The 13,380-nt window shown below is 50.2% G+C and overlaps 2 protein-coding genes across 4 annotated transcripts in view; both read right to left on the bottom strand.

Moving 5' to 3' along the window:
- Positions 1-527, bottom strand: part of LOC132454687 (protein AF-17-like) — a 32,185-nt gene extending 31,658 nt beyond the window's left edge. Inside the window, exon 1 of the mRNA XM_060048204.1 lies at positions 1-527. This exon is cut by the window's left edge and continues 1,110 nt beyond it. The gene's annotated coding sequence lies outside the window, so the exon portion shown is untranslated.
- Positions 528-656: 129 nt separating this feature from the next.
- LOC132454675 (zinc finger protein Aiolos-like) lies at positions 657-12,634 on the bottom strand. Of its 3 annotated transcripts, XM_060048184.1 has the most exons (9): positions 12,587-12,604; positions 12,372-12,469; positions 11,514-11,577; positions 11,226-11,336; positions 8,598-9,093; positions 6,890-7,057; positions 5,852-5,968; positions 3,974-4,096; positions 657-1,640 (listed from the first exon to the last, which is right to left on the bottom strand). In XM_060048184.1, the coding sequence occupies exons 5-9, from the start codon at positions 8,860-8,862 to the stop codon at positions 1,000-1,002; spliced, it is 1,314 nt and encodes a 437-aa protein (XP_059904167.1). In that variant the 5' UTR covers positions 8,863-9,093; positions 11,226-11,336; positions 11,514-11,577; positions 12,372-12,469; positions 12,587-12,604; the 3' UTR covers positions 657-999. The 3 variants fall into 3 exon arrangements, with proteins under 3 accessions (XP_059904167.1, XP_059904166.1, XP_059904168.1); XM_060048183.1 differs by having other exon boundaries at positions 12,366-12,634; XM_060048185.1 differs by lacking the exons at positions 11,226-11,336; positions 11,514-11,577; positions 12,372-12,469; positions 12,587-12,604 and adding an exon at positions 9,816-10,097.
- Between the last annotated feature and the right edge of the window lie 746 nt (positions 12,635-13,380).

Genomic DNA, 13,380 nt, shown 5'->3' on the forward strand with positions numbered 1-13,380 from the left:
TCCAAAACCCCATCACAACATTGTACTTCATATAATCCAGATATATAGCCTACAGCCTACTTCCAAGTGCGCCTTTTACTGTTGGACATTAAAGGCAAGTTGGCCAACTCTTATACGTGTGATTGCTTTTCGACGCCGGAGCAGAGTGAAAAGGGAAGTGTTGCTGATGGAGCGGAGAGATACCGCGCCGGCAGCTGGATGGAGCCCACACCCTACTGGGCTCTAGGGGTCGGGCTCGGCTGAACCGTGACCACGTCCTGCGCGCCCCGTGAATCTGCGCCTTGATTCACTTAAGCGCAACACTAAAGCTTTCATCCGGAGCCATTTTGATCCAAGACTGCAACAGCAGAAACTGAAAAACAAAACAAGATCCCACGAAAAATACCGAGTTAAAGCAGAACACGCACGCTTCTTCACCAACTGTTTTAATTCTGTGTTCAGTCAGATATCCATCTTTCACAGTGAGTCATCGCTACACGAATGAAGCGGTCGAGGCCTAGAAGCCGTTCAGAAGACGAAGGCTCCAACTTCCTCTTTGAGAAATTACAAACCGAGAGAGCTCGCCCACCAAGTTGCACATTCATTTCCATCGTGACTTTCGCAGTCCATCAGCGGTTCTAAACCATGGGAAATTGTTGTTCGTACCAGAGAAAATATGACATGTTATTTTCGTTTTATTTACACATTGTGCGCACGGATCCAATCGCCAAGATGTGAAGCAGCAGTTATCGGTTTCAACACACATCTCAAACAGAAGCACACTGACACATAATTACAAGTAACACCTCATACACCTTTTTTCCGTTCCATGACCTCACGAACACCCATAATGCACTAGTCTCCGAAACAAAACACACAGGATACATTTTGTTACACCCCGTCGTGTCCTCAACAGTCAACGCGACGCGTGTCCCTCATCTTCACGTCGACCGACTCGACCACACCCTCACCTCAACCCCCGCCCCCGCCCCCCCCCCCCCCCCCCCCCTCCGCGTGCCGCTACTTCAGCTCGGTGCGGTGCTCGCCGCGGGCGATGTGCGAGGTGAACTCGTAGCGGTCGCGGCTCCGGTGGCCGCACACGTTGCACTCCAGGGGGTCCCTGAAGCCGTGGCAGCCCATGTGGATGGTGAACATGACGTAGTCCAGGTAGATCACCCGGCAGTGGCTGCAGGGGTACAGGGCCCCGGCGGGGGCCAGAAGCCCCCCGGGGTCCCCCTCCGTCTTCAGCACGCGCATGGCCTCCAGGGGCCCCATGGAGAGGCCCTGGGCGGGGCCCTGGGCGTGGGGGTGCGGGTGGGGCAGGCCGTTGGGGAACCCCCCCAACAGGTGCCCCAGGTTGTAGATGAGGGACTGGGGCACCGGGGAGGCGTCCCCCGGGCTGGGCTCCAGCCCGTGGTGGGGCCCCTGGGGTGAGGGGGCCGGGAGGGACAGGCCACCGGGGGCCGGGAGGGACAGCTTGTGGCCGTTGGTGTGGGGGCTGCGGGTGAGCTGGACGGGGTAGTGCCGGTGGGAGAGGGGGGTCTCGTGGTCCAGGGCGGTGACGTCGGCGCCGGGGGAGCCCCTCAGCGGGGGGTCCGTTGCGTCCGTCGGCCGCATCGGGCCCCGGTTGAAGCTCAGGTCCAGGCAGACGCCGTTGTCCCCTGGGGGGCCGGACGGTCGAGAGACACGGAGAGAGAAAGAAACAGTGAGAGAGAGAGTGTCAGAGAGAGGGAGAAAGACAGACAGAGAGAAAGAGAGGGGGAGAGAGAGAGAGACTCAGAGAGAGAGATAGTAAGAGAGAGAGAGAGAGAGAGAGAGAGAGAGAGAGAGAGAGAGAGAGAGAGAGAGAGAGAGAGAGAGAGAGAGGGAGAGAGAGAGAGACTCAGAGAGAGAGAGAGATAGTAAGAGAGAGAGAGAGAGAGATAGAGAGAGAGAGGGACGGAGACAGAGAGAGAGTTAGTAAGAGGGAGAGAGAGAGATAGAGAGAGAGAGAGAGAGACTCAGAGAGAGAGAAAGAGATAGTAAGAGAGAGAGAGAGAAAGAGAGAGAGAGGGAGACAGAAAGAGAGAGAGCGAGAGAGAGGGACGGAGTCAAAGAGGGAGTTTTTAAGAGAGAGAGAGAGAGAGAGAGAGAAAGAGAGAGAGAGAGGGAGACAGAGAGAGAGAGGGAGACAAAGAGAGACTCAGAGACAGAGAGATAGTAAGAGAGAGACAGGAAGAGTGAGTGAGAGAAAGAGGGAGTTTGTAAGAGAGAGACAGAGACAGAGAGAGAGAGAGAGAGAGAGAGAGAGAGAGAGAGAAAGGGAGGCAGAGAGAACGTTAGTAAGAGAGAGAGAGAGATACAGTGAGAGAAAGAAACAGTGAGAGAGAGAGAGAGAGAGAGAGAGAGAGAGAGAGAGAGAGAGAGAGAGAGAGGAGTGTCAGAGAGAGGGAGAAAGACAGACAGAGAGAAAGAGAGGGGGAGCACACTCAGAACAAGGGGCCATTGATCATGCCAACCATGCTACCGCTACAAAGCCAGAGAGACATCCCAGGAGGCAAGCAGCGGTGAATAGCCGCCCTTACCCGTCGATGCTGTTCATCAGACCCTCAACCCACTCTCAGGGGCGCTGGGTCTCCACAAGGCAGCGAAGGAGGAGGAGGAGGGGGTGGAGGAGGAGAAGGGGGAGGAGGGGGAGGAGGAGAAGGGGGAGGAGGGGGAGGGGGAGGAGGAGGAGGAGGAGAAGGGGGAGGGGGGGGGAACAAAGCACAGGTCCTGCTTCAAAGCTGACAGAGACAGAACCAGGGGGTTCAACACAACAGTGTACACAGCAGCACGCACAAGCACACAAGACAGTGGAGCATCCTATCAGAGGTCCTGACAAGGCACTTCCTGCTCTGAGAGACAGGCAGAGGCGAGGAGGAAGTCAGAGCGAGGGCCCTTGGGTTACAAGAAAAGCAGCGCGTGAGAGAGACACCTGCTCACGTTTCCTCGCATCTTCGCCATCGGTTTCTTGCGTCTGTGGTCGCGCACATTACCTCAGCTTTCCGCCTGCGGTCGTCGTATTGAGAGTTGAGTTAATTAAGTGATTGGTGGACGGCGAAGGTATGTGCTGCCAAAGCAGTGTGAACAAAAGTGACTGCAGAGAGAGCTGGCCTCGTTTGTAGCCATTCCCCACGTGTGTTGTTTGATTACAGTATGTGTACCGATTTAATGTTTGTGTTACACAGAGAGACACCCCACTACCTTCTACATTCTACGTGCTCAGATGTTTCTGTGTGTGCGTGTGAGTCAAAGCTGTTTTCCATCATATGCCTCCTTTGAGAGATGAGCCAGTGAAACATTAAAAAGAGAAACCCACAACAGAGAATCAGCTCAGATAAATACAAATAGTGACAATGACCCGACTGGAACGAACGCACAATGAAAGAGGCAAGAGGTTTGCTGTAAACAAGCAGAGAGGGGCATCAGCAGGACACAGCTCACATCTTCAGCAACAATTACAGACATTCTCAGACTCTTCAAAACGGTTCTCCTTCAATAGCAAGTGGCCATAAAATCACTCCAACCCCCCAAAACAATAGATCAAATCTCCACACACATTTAGCACTACTGTAAAACAACAATCAGACTCAAATCATCCATACGTGCCCACAGACGTGCACGTATATACGGTTGAAGATTTAATCTCCACACACACCAACCCACACACACATTCACGCATTTGCACTCCACACACACCAACCCACACACGTGCACGCATGTCGCATATACATTCTATACACACCAATCCACACACATGCACGCACATACACACTCCACACACACTAACGCACACACATGCGCGCACATACACTCCACACACACCAACGCGCACACATGCACCCGTTTACACTCAAGACTCACACGCACACACACACCCACACAAACACACCCACAGGCCAGTCCTGTGTGTGACCCTCTGAAGGCCATCAGCCCAGGGGGTCCCCTGAGTGTTTCTGGCGGTCTCTCTTACCGGTGAACTTCTGTGGCATGGAGCTCTTGCGCTTGGCCACGTTGCTGGCCAGCTTGTCCAGCAGAAGGGCTCGCTCGCTCCCCATCTGAGACCGCACTGCCTGGCCGTCCTCCACGTGAGACACTGGGCGACACAGTCATACAAGTCAGACAGGGCGAGAGAGAGAGCGAGAGAGAGAGAGAGAGAGAGAGAGAGAGAGAGAGAGAGAGAGAGAGAGAGATGCCACGATTGAGACACAGCTGACTGGACAAAGTGAAGAGAGACAGAAGGGGAGACAGGGCTGAGAGATGTGCAGAGAGAGAGGAGGGAAAGGAGAAGTGAGATCCTTTTTTCTGATCGTCAAGAAAAGTGTAAAGTCTAAGAGGGGGGGATCTCAGAGGCAATAAGGTAGGAGAGTCAAACATACCAGCTGCTGGGAGGAAATTCATTGTGTGTGGTGAACCAGTTATCGACTTTCTGATACAGCAACCGCACCAGGATGACTGCACTGACTGCATTATTGTTCCTTTATGAAGTGCACAGTCAGTGCAGAGTGCAGGCTGCCTCCCCAAGCCCACCACCAGCCGACCAGATAGGAACCTTCCAGACCGTCGACCACCGAGGCCTGTGCGCTGCGACCGCTGTCTTGGGCGGCGTCGGGCTGAGTGTGCGAGTTAAGGATGCTACATCGACGCTGACTTCCTTTCTGCTGCTGCAGAGGCACGAAACGGCCCCTCGCTCCCTCAGCTCCTATACCACAAAGGCCCCTGACCTTCTTTAGCTGTGCTGCCAGAGGGGCGACCACGACTGCAGCTCTCCACTGTGTACACCGCAGTCGCTTCCCCCCGCCCCGCGCGCGCGCGCTGTAGGAGTTAGATGAACGACGTACACACTTGTAGCAGGGCTGGCGATTTGATGTTTCGTTTGTATTTGTTTGAGCGTGTTTGAACGCGCGCAGCTGGCCACATTTAGAGACAGTTGATTCATATTGCTCCCGCCGCGTCGCAGGAAGGCTGCACCGTCTGAGCTCTGACACTCTTAGTTAGATGGTCAATGGACTGGGATTTACGTAGTGCTTTTCTAACCAGTGGCCACTCAAAGAGCTTTAAAATACTGCCTAACAGTCAACCCTTCATGCACGCATTCACCCACCGACGGCGGTGTCAGCCAAGCAAGGCGACAGCCAGCTCGTTCGGGAGCAGTCAGGGTGAGGCGTCTCGCTCAGGGACACCTCGACACTCGGCTAAGAGGAGCCGGGGGATCGAACCGGCAACCTTCAGGTTACAAGTCAACCGGCTCTACCTCCTGAGCCACACTCCGCCATGTTGTTGTTTTTTTGAAAATAAAAAGAAACCTTCAACTCTTGTTGTGTGTTTGTGTTTCGACACACTCTTTGGATGATGCATGATCTTCCTCAGAGGTTCGTTCCCCAGAAAGCTCCCAATGTTTCCTGGTGATTCTGCGGAGTAAACCTCAGTGGGGCCCTGGGGACTGAGGAATAAGGACTAAGGACTTAATTGACCTCAGGTGCTATTTATCATTTGTTTGTTGTTTTTTACCTTCCAAATTTCCGGATTTCCCTATGGTCTCCGCGGTAAGCGTCACAACGTTTTGAACTGTGGGTTATTCCCTTAGGTTAAGTCTGCACTGATGCAGACTCACAGAAAGGGCTCGGTAAGTGTGGACTCAAACCCTCCGGCCCTTTGGAATTCGACATTGGGACAGCCCTAAGGCCTTACTCATTTCGCGAGAACGTGCAGCAAAGTCTGTGAGTCCGTGAGTCCGGACTTTGGCATTGGCCCCATGAATCCCTCTGTCAGCCCTGTGTCACAGCATGTGCATGTGTGGGAGAGAGAGGGAGGCCGGGGACGAAGCCAGGGCAGCGGGTCGGTAGCTCACCTGTCTCCGCGGAGCCCCGGTTCTGGGCATACACGTGGCAGCGCTCCCTGTGCTCCTCCAGAGAGCTGCGCTGTTTGTAGCTGCGGCCGCAGTGGTTGCACTTGTAGGGCTTCTCCACTGCCAGAGGTGGAGAAGGGTTTCAGTTAGAGGTGGAGAAGGGTTTCAGTTAGAGGAGGAGAAGGGTTTCAGTTAGAGGAGGAGAAGTCATAAACGGGCGGCGTCTGAAGTGCATCGGAAGCGAGGAGGCAGCCAGATATTGGTTTCACATCTGCAGAGTGACTTGATAAACTTCTGGGAAGGAGAGCACGGCACAGCACAGCACAGCAGCAGGGAGGTTTGTGTTCTTGCAGAGGCAGTTCTGGGCTGAAACTCACGCTGAGCTCAGTGAATGAACCACCCTATCTTTGCTGTGGTTTTAAAAATAGTGATTGAATAAGATGCTACGCCCCAAGATAATGTGCTGGTTGTGGAACAGGTGTGTGTGCCGCAGTACCAGAAAGCACCCAACACACACACACACGCACACACACACACGCACACGCACACACGCGCACACACACACACACGCGCGCGCACACACACACACACACGCGCGCGCACACGCACGCGCGCGCACACACGCACACACACACACACACACACACACACACACACACACACACACACACACACACACACACACACACACAAACACAGTAACAGAAAGCACCTTAGACACACACACACACACACACACACACACACACACACACACACACACACACACACAAACACAGTAACAGAAAGCACCTTACACACACACACACACGCACGCGCACACGCACACGCACACGCACACGCACACACACATTGCAAGCAGGGCCCTACTGACAAACCGCCCTCATCCAATCACACGACCCCGTGCCGGACCTGCCTAGATTCACAGGAGCAGTGAACAAAGGGACCAGACAACAAACCAGCCAACAAACAGGTGCACGAAGCGAGCGTATGCCTGCGTGGCCATGAGGAAGGGCGCAGCTGCGGGGGTTCGGTGTCTACCAGAGTGGGTGCGCAGGTGCCCGCTCAGGGCGTCGCGCCGTCGACAGGCGTAGTTGCACATGTGGCACTTGAAGGGCTTCTCGCCCGAGTGTAGCTTGATGTGGCGCAGGAGGTTCCCTTTCTGGGTGAAGGAGGCGCCACACTGGACGCAATGGAAAGGCCTCTCACCTGCGGGGCCGGGGACGACAACAGAGAGGGAGGGGGAATCTGTTTTTGTTGTCTGCGAGTGTGTTTCATCGATGTGTGGCGGAAATCTGGGCTGTGTTTGAAGTGGTGAGGGAGGGAGCCCAATGGAACAACCCTCTCTGGAACAAGACTCCACAGCACAACTGTGATCAAACATCGTGCTGTCACTCATCCCCTCACCTAATTACTGCCATGTAAATAATGTGCACTTTCATTCTCTGTACTTGTGAAATTATGTATTCATTCTGTAGTGAAGGAGCCTTTAGCCTGAACTGTTGTGTTACACTTAAGCATGTACATCTTTGCCCCTATGGCATGACATTGTAATCACTGTTGGATTTTTGTATGCATATATGTATGCTGGACATACTTTAACTTTCTTCTTTTATTATTGTATCTTTTATATTCCATGGGCTGCTGTGACTTGACTTCAAACCTCAAAAACTGCGAATTTTGACGTACTGATTGTGAGTTGTTGATTCAATGGTGGTCATAGTTACCGACCGACGACACGCACACCGCTCTACAGCTTACGCACAGAGATGCGACGCACCTAAGACAATGTGATTGGCGTGTGGTCTGGTGTGACTCAATACCTGGTGCCATTGCACTGCGTTCACGTCTATTACAATAAAGGATATTGCATCATCGCTCTCAGGCAGCCTCAAAACAAGAGCCGCAAACCAGCGTGCCGCTGAATGTGCGTCACAGATGATGCAGGACCTCACATCGACGCCGTGTGCTCAACCTGTGGCCCCGGAGGGGAACACCGAGGTTCGATCGGCCCAGTTGATTGACAGCTGTGTGACGCCAACGGCCAACGCAAAGTAAAGCCATCGCCAAAATGAAAAACCTTTACTTTCATGTACTTCAATAAATAAAGCAAAAGTGATTTTGCATTTTTAGGTTTAGAGTATTGCTAGAGTGGGACACCTGCTTGCTACAATGTAAAACTGTTCACTGTTAAATTACAGTTAAGTACTGGCAGCAGTTTCGCCAGTAAGGTACTGTTTATTTACAGTAATATAGTAATATATTTTTATATATATACTTTAGGTCGGGTTGGAGTCCCGACGCGGATACCAGAGAGACTGTTGGTCTGATCTTAAATACATTGCACTTTCTATTTTACTCATTTCTTTGCATATGTTTTCTTTTACTTATCTATTATTTTATTCTATTGTATGACAATGTTTATATGTGAAGCACTTTGAGTCTGCCTTGTGTATGAAAAGTGCTATATAAATAAAGTTGCCTTGCCTTGTCTTGCCTAATATATATATAATATAAATACAGCAGCTTTCATTGAGACTCCCACAATTGAGACCCAGACAATGCACTTTTTTTCCCACAGCATTGTACTGTAAAACCTAAAGAGAGACTGTTAGAATGTCCCTGTCCGTGCACCTCAATGTCTGACAGTGTATAAAAGGACGCAAAAACTAACGCCCACAGAATCCGATCAAAGGTGGTGTGTGCTGACCGACACAGAGGTGTGCGCGCCACCACGTCCTCTCCTTACCGGTGTGGCTCCGCTTGTGAACGAGCAGCACGTTGATGCTGATGCAGGACAGGCCGCAGATGTCACAGTTGAGCTTGCTGCTGCTCCCTGATTGGCCGCCGCCGCCGCCGCCGCGGGGGGAGGAGCCCAGGGCCGGAGCGTCGTCGGCGTCCCCGGGCTCGGCCCCCTCGGCGAAGAGGGACTTGCAGCCGTAGCTCCGGCTGAAGTCCACCAGGGAGAGGTCCTGGGGCTCGCTCGGGCTCTCCCCCTCGTCCACCGCCTCCATCCCCCGCTCGTCCTCCTCGTCGTTGCCCTCCTCCTCCTCCTCCTCTTCGTCGTCGTAGCCCTCCTCCAGCCCCTCCTCGCTGGCCGCCTCCTCCTCCTCCTCCTCCTCCTCTCCGCCCCCCCCCTGGCCTGCCTCTCGCGGGGGTCCGTGGACTCCTTCTCCTGGTCCGCTCCGCGCAGCGCTGGTCCGTCTCCATCTCCTCTGGCTCACTCTTCACCGCCGCCTTCAGCGCTGGAGGGAGGGACGGGGGGAGGGGGAAGGGGGAGTAGAGGGAAAGTACATTTACACACAGCTTACACTGATCAGGGCTGTACGGTGGACAACTAAAAAAGACAAATAAAACAAAACAACACATTGGACCAATAGTCATAAACGTATAAAACATAAATGAAGCGATGGATCTTCAATATCGGGGAACACAACACAGAGATACAGGAAACGAGCAGGAGTACAGGGTTAGGGGACCAGGAAGGCCAGGGAGTGACGGTGTGATGTAAGCCTGGGTTTGGAGGCTGAAAGGGACGGGGGGGGGATCTGATATCCAGGGGGAGATGGCTCCGCAGACCTGGAGCAGCAACTGCAAAGGTTCAGTCACTCCTCTGTTTGAGCCGTGAGGAAGAGGATCGAACACGGGGATGACAAGGGAAATCATATTTTGAGTCTGTAGAAAACGAGAAAGAGCAGATGAGAATAACCAGCCCAGATGGAGAAAAGAGAGGGGTGGTTCCTCTTTTTGACCGAAAAAAAAGAGGTATATAGGTTTAAAATGGTGCGTGCGTGGATACATGCGTGTGAAACTAGGGTTTGTTCCCGCTTCTAAACATATTTTTAGGGTCGGATGCGAGAGATTGTGTGGCTCCAAAGCGTTAATGGTTTAATTTAGGCCAAGGCACAGACGCGCAGAGAGATATGAGCGCATGAGCCAGAGATAAAGGAAAGGCATCACCTCTCACCACAGAGAAACAGGAAGAGCCAGAGCAGGAGAACAGCGCGAGTCAGTATGCATCTCATGCGATCACGCTCCGTTAAACAACGCTCAAGTGGCTCGCCCCAGCCACAGTTTGGGCATTTCGAAGGGTGTCCAACGTTTTCTGGGGTGAATAATCTGGTAAAATTCAGCGTTTCTTTGTTGGATTGTCCCTGGCTTATAAATAGATCTGTGACACGCACACGCCCTGACGAAACCAACAAACTCCCCCCTGCCTGCACTGTTAGTGTGTGTGTGTTTGTGTTCCTTCGCACAACAGCTATTGACAGCCCCCCCCCCCCCCCCCCCCCCCCCCCCCAATGTGTTAACCGATGCTCTGAGATAGGCTTCACCCAGCGCCGCGGCGGTCACACTGCGGTTGGCTGAGCCGTGGCGTGCCACAGTGTTCAGTGGAAATGGCTCAGAGGTGCGATGGAAACAACGCTCACACCTCCATAGCTGGCTGTAGAGAGTAACGAGGGGCCACGGCACATTAAGAGCACAACGGAAGGATCGAGGCTGATCTATAATAAACACATCAGCAGTTCCTATGATGGGTCGAAGTTCAATAATTTGCTCGGAATAGCCGAGCCGCAGTTAAAGTGGTATCTTGTCCTAGATGGCTTTGTTGTGTACGAGGAAGGAGTTAACCTAGCAATTGTTAGCGCTTGGCACTTGGTTCTATGAACATCCTTACTGTACCGAAAGCGGTATATTGTGGTTTATATAACAGTTAGTTACGACCAAGTAATTTGATTAGACAAGAGGCATTTCATGAGTGCTGATATAGAGTATAACAGCACTGGGAATTTTTAACTATATTCCTCCGCTTTACAGGTGTTCTCATAACCGTTTATGTTATAAGCTAGCTAGTGTGTGTATGTGTTGCTTGGCAACAGTTCAGTCCAGTCCAGTTGCGGATCTATTTGTGTTGGCGGAGCCAAATAAATCATTAAATAAACAAACAAATCATAATCTGTTGTTGTTTATAACTGTTGGGTGTAGAACTACTAGAACTAATACTGTTGTACTGAATATCAGTACGGATGTGATTATCTTTGGCACTCGGCCTCCGGCCTCGTACCTACGACCGGATCACAGCTGTGCTGATATTCAGTACAACAGCACGACCTCAAGTGTGCTTGTATACAACAGCTCTACAAGCAACAGTAATAAGCCTCAACAGATTATGATTTGTATGTTTATTCAATGATTTATTTGGCTCCTCCAAAACAAATAGATCCGCAACTGAACTGGGACTGAACTGTTGTCAAGTGTAGGTGAATATGGGCTCTATGTGTGACGTGTTCATAAGTCTGTCGTCTCATGCTCACAGCAGAGAACGGCCTTGTCTGAAGCAGAGGTCACCATAACGCGTCATCATAACATCACAAACCTTCAGAACACTCCATTTCGTTGCACCCCGACAGATCGCTCGGCTGTACGTCATCGGAGGTCCTGACGGCCGGTGAAGTCCTGTCCGTCAGTCCGTTGATGTCCGCGTTGTCTGGAAAGCAGCAACTTTAGGATCATCTCGAGCACATCACATCGCAGCTCGTGGCGGTTATTGGAAGTTATCCGCATGATTACTCATTCATGCAGCATGGTTTACATATTCAGTTGTAAAAGGAAGTATTGTGAGGGACAGTAGCTTGTAGTTGAACTTTTGATGCAAGATACTCACTGCTGGAGTCTTCCCCACAGTTTTACCCTCAAGATGGCTCTCAGAGTCCATGACGACGAAATGTCTGGAGAGACGAAGCAGACAGAGGCATGGTGAGCCGGTGGATTTTAATACTTTATGTTAAGAAATATAAAAAATAAACAAAGAAAAACATTCAATATTATACCGTATTTTCTTCAATGTGTCAGAATCACAAGGGTATAAGAGGAACAGTACAACATCATTTATTTTTTAATAAAGTGAAAAGTCATGTTTTACAAACAAAACAACTGTATTGATTTGTAAACTAATTCATCAGTTTAATGCTCGCTGAAGAGCAATTTATTACTTGACGCTGTAAGATAACTATCCATTGAGGGGCCTTCATTTCCTGCTCTGTGCACGCATCTATAAATGCTGATAAACTCCCAAGTTTATCCGATAACACAATGATTTGTAGATTAAATTTGCAAAGCTGATAATGAAATAAAATATGACGTTTAGTACATCTGAAACTGTCAAACGTTAAATTAATCTACACTAACATATATTATTCCAAAAAGTACACATCCATACAGCTTTGGATGTGTTCTGGATAAAATTGTATCCTTATGTGTGCTGCAAATCCTAGGTCAATTAATAAAGCGATAATAATACAAATAATAATGACAAAACTAATTATTATTGTCATTATAATAATCATATTTTAATAATAAATCAAATTATACAAAAAATTATGATAATAAGAATACAAATAATAAGGACTCAAACTTAAGTGATCTGGATACAAAGCCCTTTAAGGAAGCACAGGAAGGGTGAACTATGTTATGTTGAACATTATATCATGTAACATTTTAAAAAGCAGAATCCTACCTTTACCTCAACACCTGGGACAGAGCAGCTCTTGCAGGCAGTGCTTCAAAATTGTCCTGTTTCCCGCTGCGAGATTCCACTCTCCGCCAGCGACCTCGTGGTATCTGGAATATGCAGAGAGCAAAAGTCATTATGCAAAATATTTGGAGTGAACTCTTAAAGGAGCAGGTGCTCCTTTCTCTTGAGGTGGGAAAAAAAAAGAACCGTCGAATTTAAAATACCAGTGTGACGCGATTACTCAAGCAGGCATGTTTTATTAGATGTGGTGTGACTTTGTGAATACCCGTCCAATTTATAATCGGACCGTGTTAATAAAAGGAGAAGAAAATATATGTCTAAAAAACGTTTTTTTATTGTTTCCTGCACAACTACTCCACCTTGTGGCAAACCACGGCAACTGCGTTGTGTTTGATTGACATAAACAGCGTCTCCTTGCGAAATAATTAGGGCATACATTGTCGGAGGCACAACCAATGTCGGTTCATAGTGCAACCATGGCATTTACTACAAAAATATTTACTTCTGATAACTTTCCCTGCTTCTCTGTCTCTCTGTATATCTCTCTCCCCCTTGTATATCTCACACACACACACACACACACACACACACCCACACACACACACACACACACACACACACACACACACACACACACACACACACACACACACACACACACACACACACACACACACACACACACACGCACACGCACACGCACATACAAACTTACACACAAGCGCACAATACTAATACCTCGTAAATTAGACACTGAATCCACTGAGCACTACTTCCATAAACCAGGGGTCCTATAAAGTCTGATTCACAGCCCCCCTAATTAAAATCGCGATTAATAAAGTCTTTACACCGTCGTCAATAATGAGTAGACCTGCTCCGATGTGAGGTGACCGGTGGGCGCGCTCTAATTGATCTGTTGACATCTGATTCACTTTCGGACTGGAGGTGAAGTGTTTCTCGCTAGTCCCGCTCCCGTCTTTATAATTACCGTGACGCA

Source organism: Gadus macrocephalus, chromosome 3 (genome assembly GCF_031168955.1).
Source record: "Gadus macrocephalus chromosome 3, ASM3116895v1".
Classification (NCBI taxonomy): domain Eukaryota; kingdom Metazoa; phylum Chordata; class Actinopteri; order Gadiformes; family Gadidae; genus Gadus; species Gadus macrocephalus.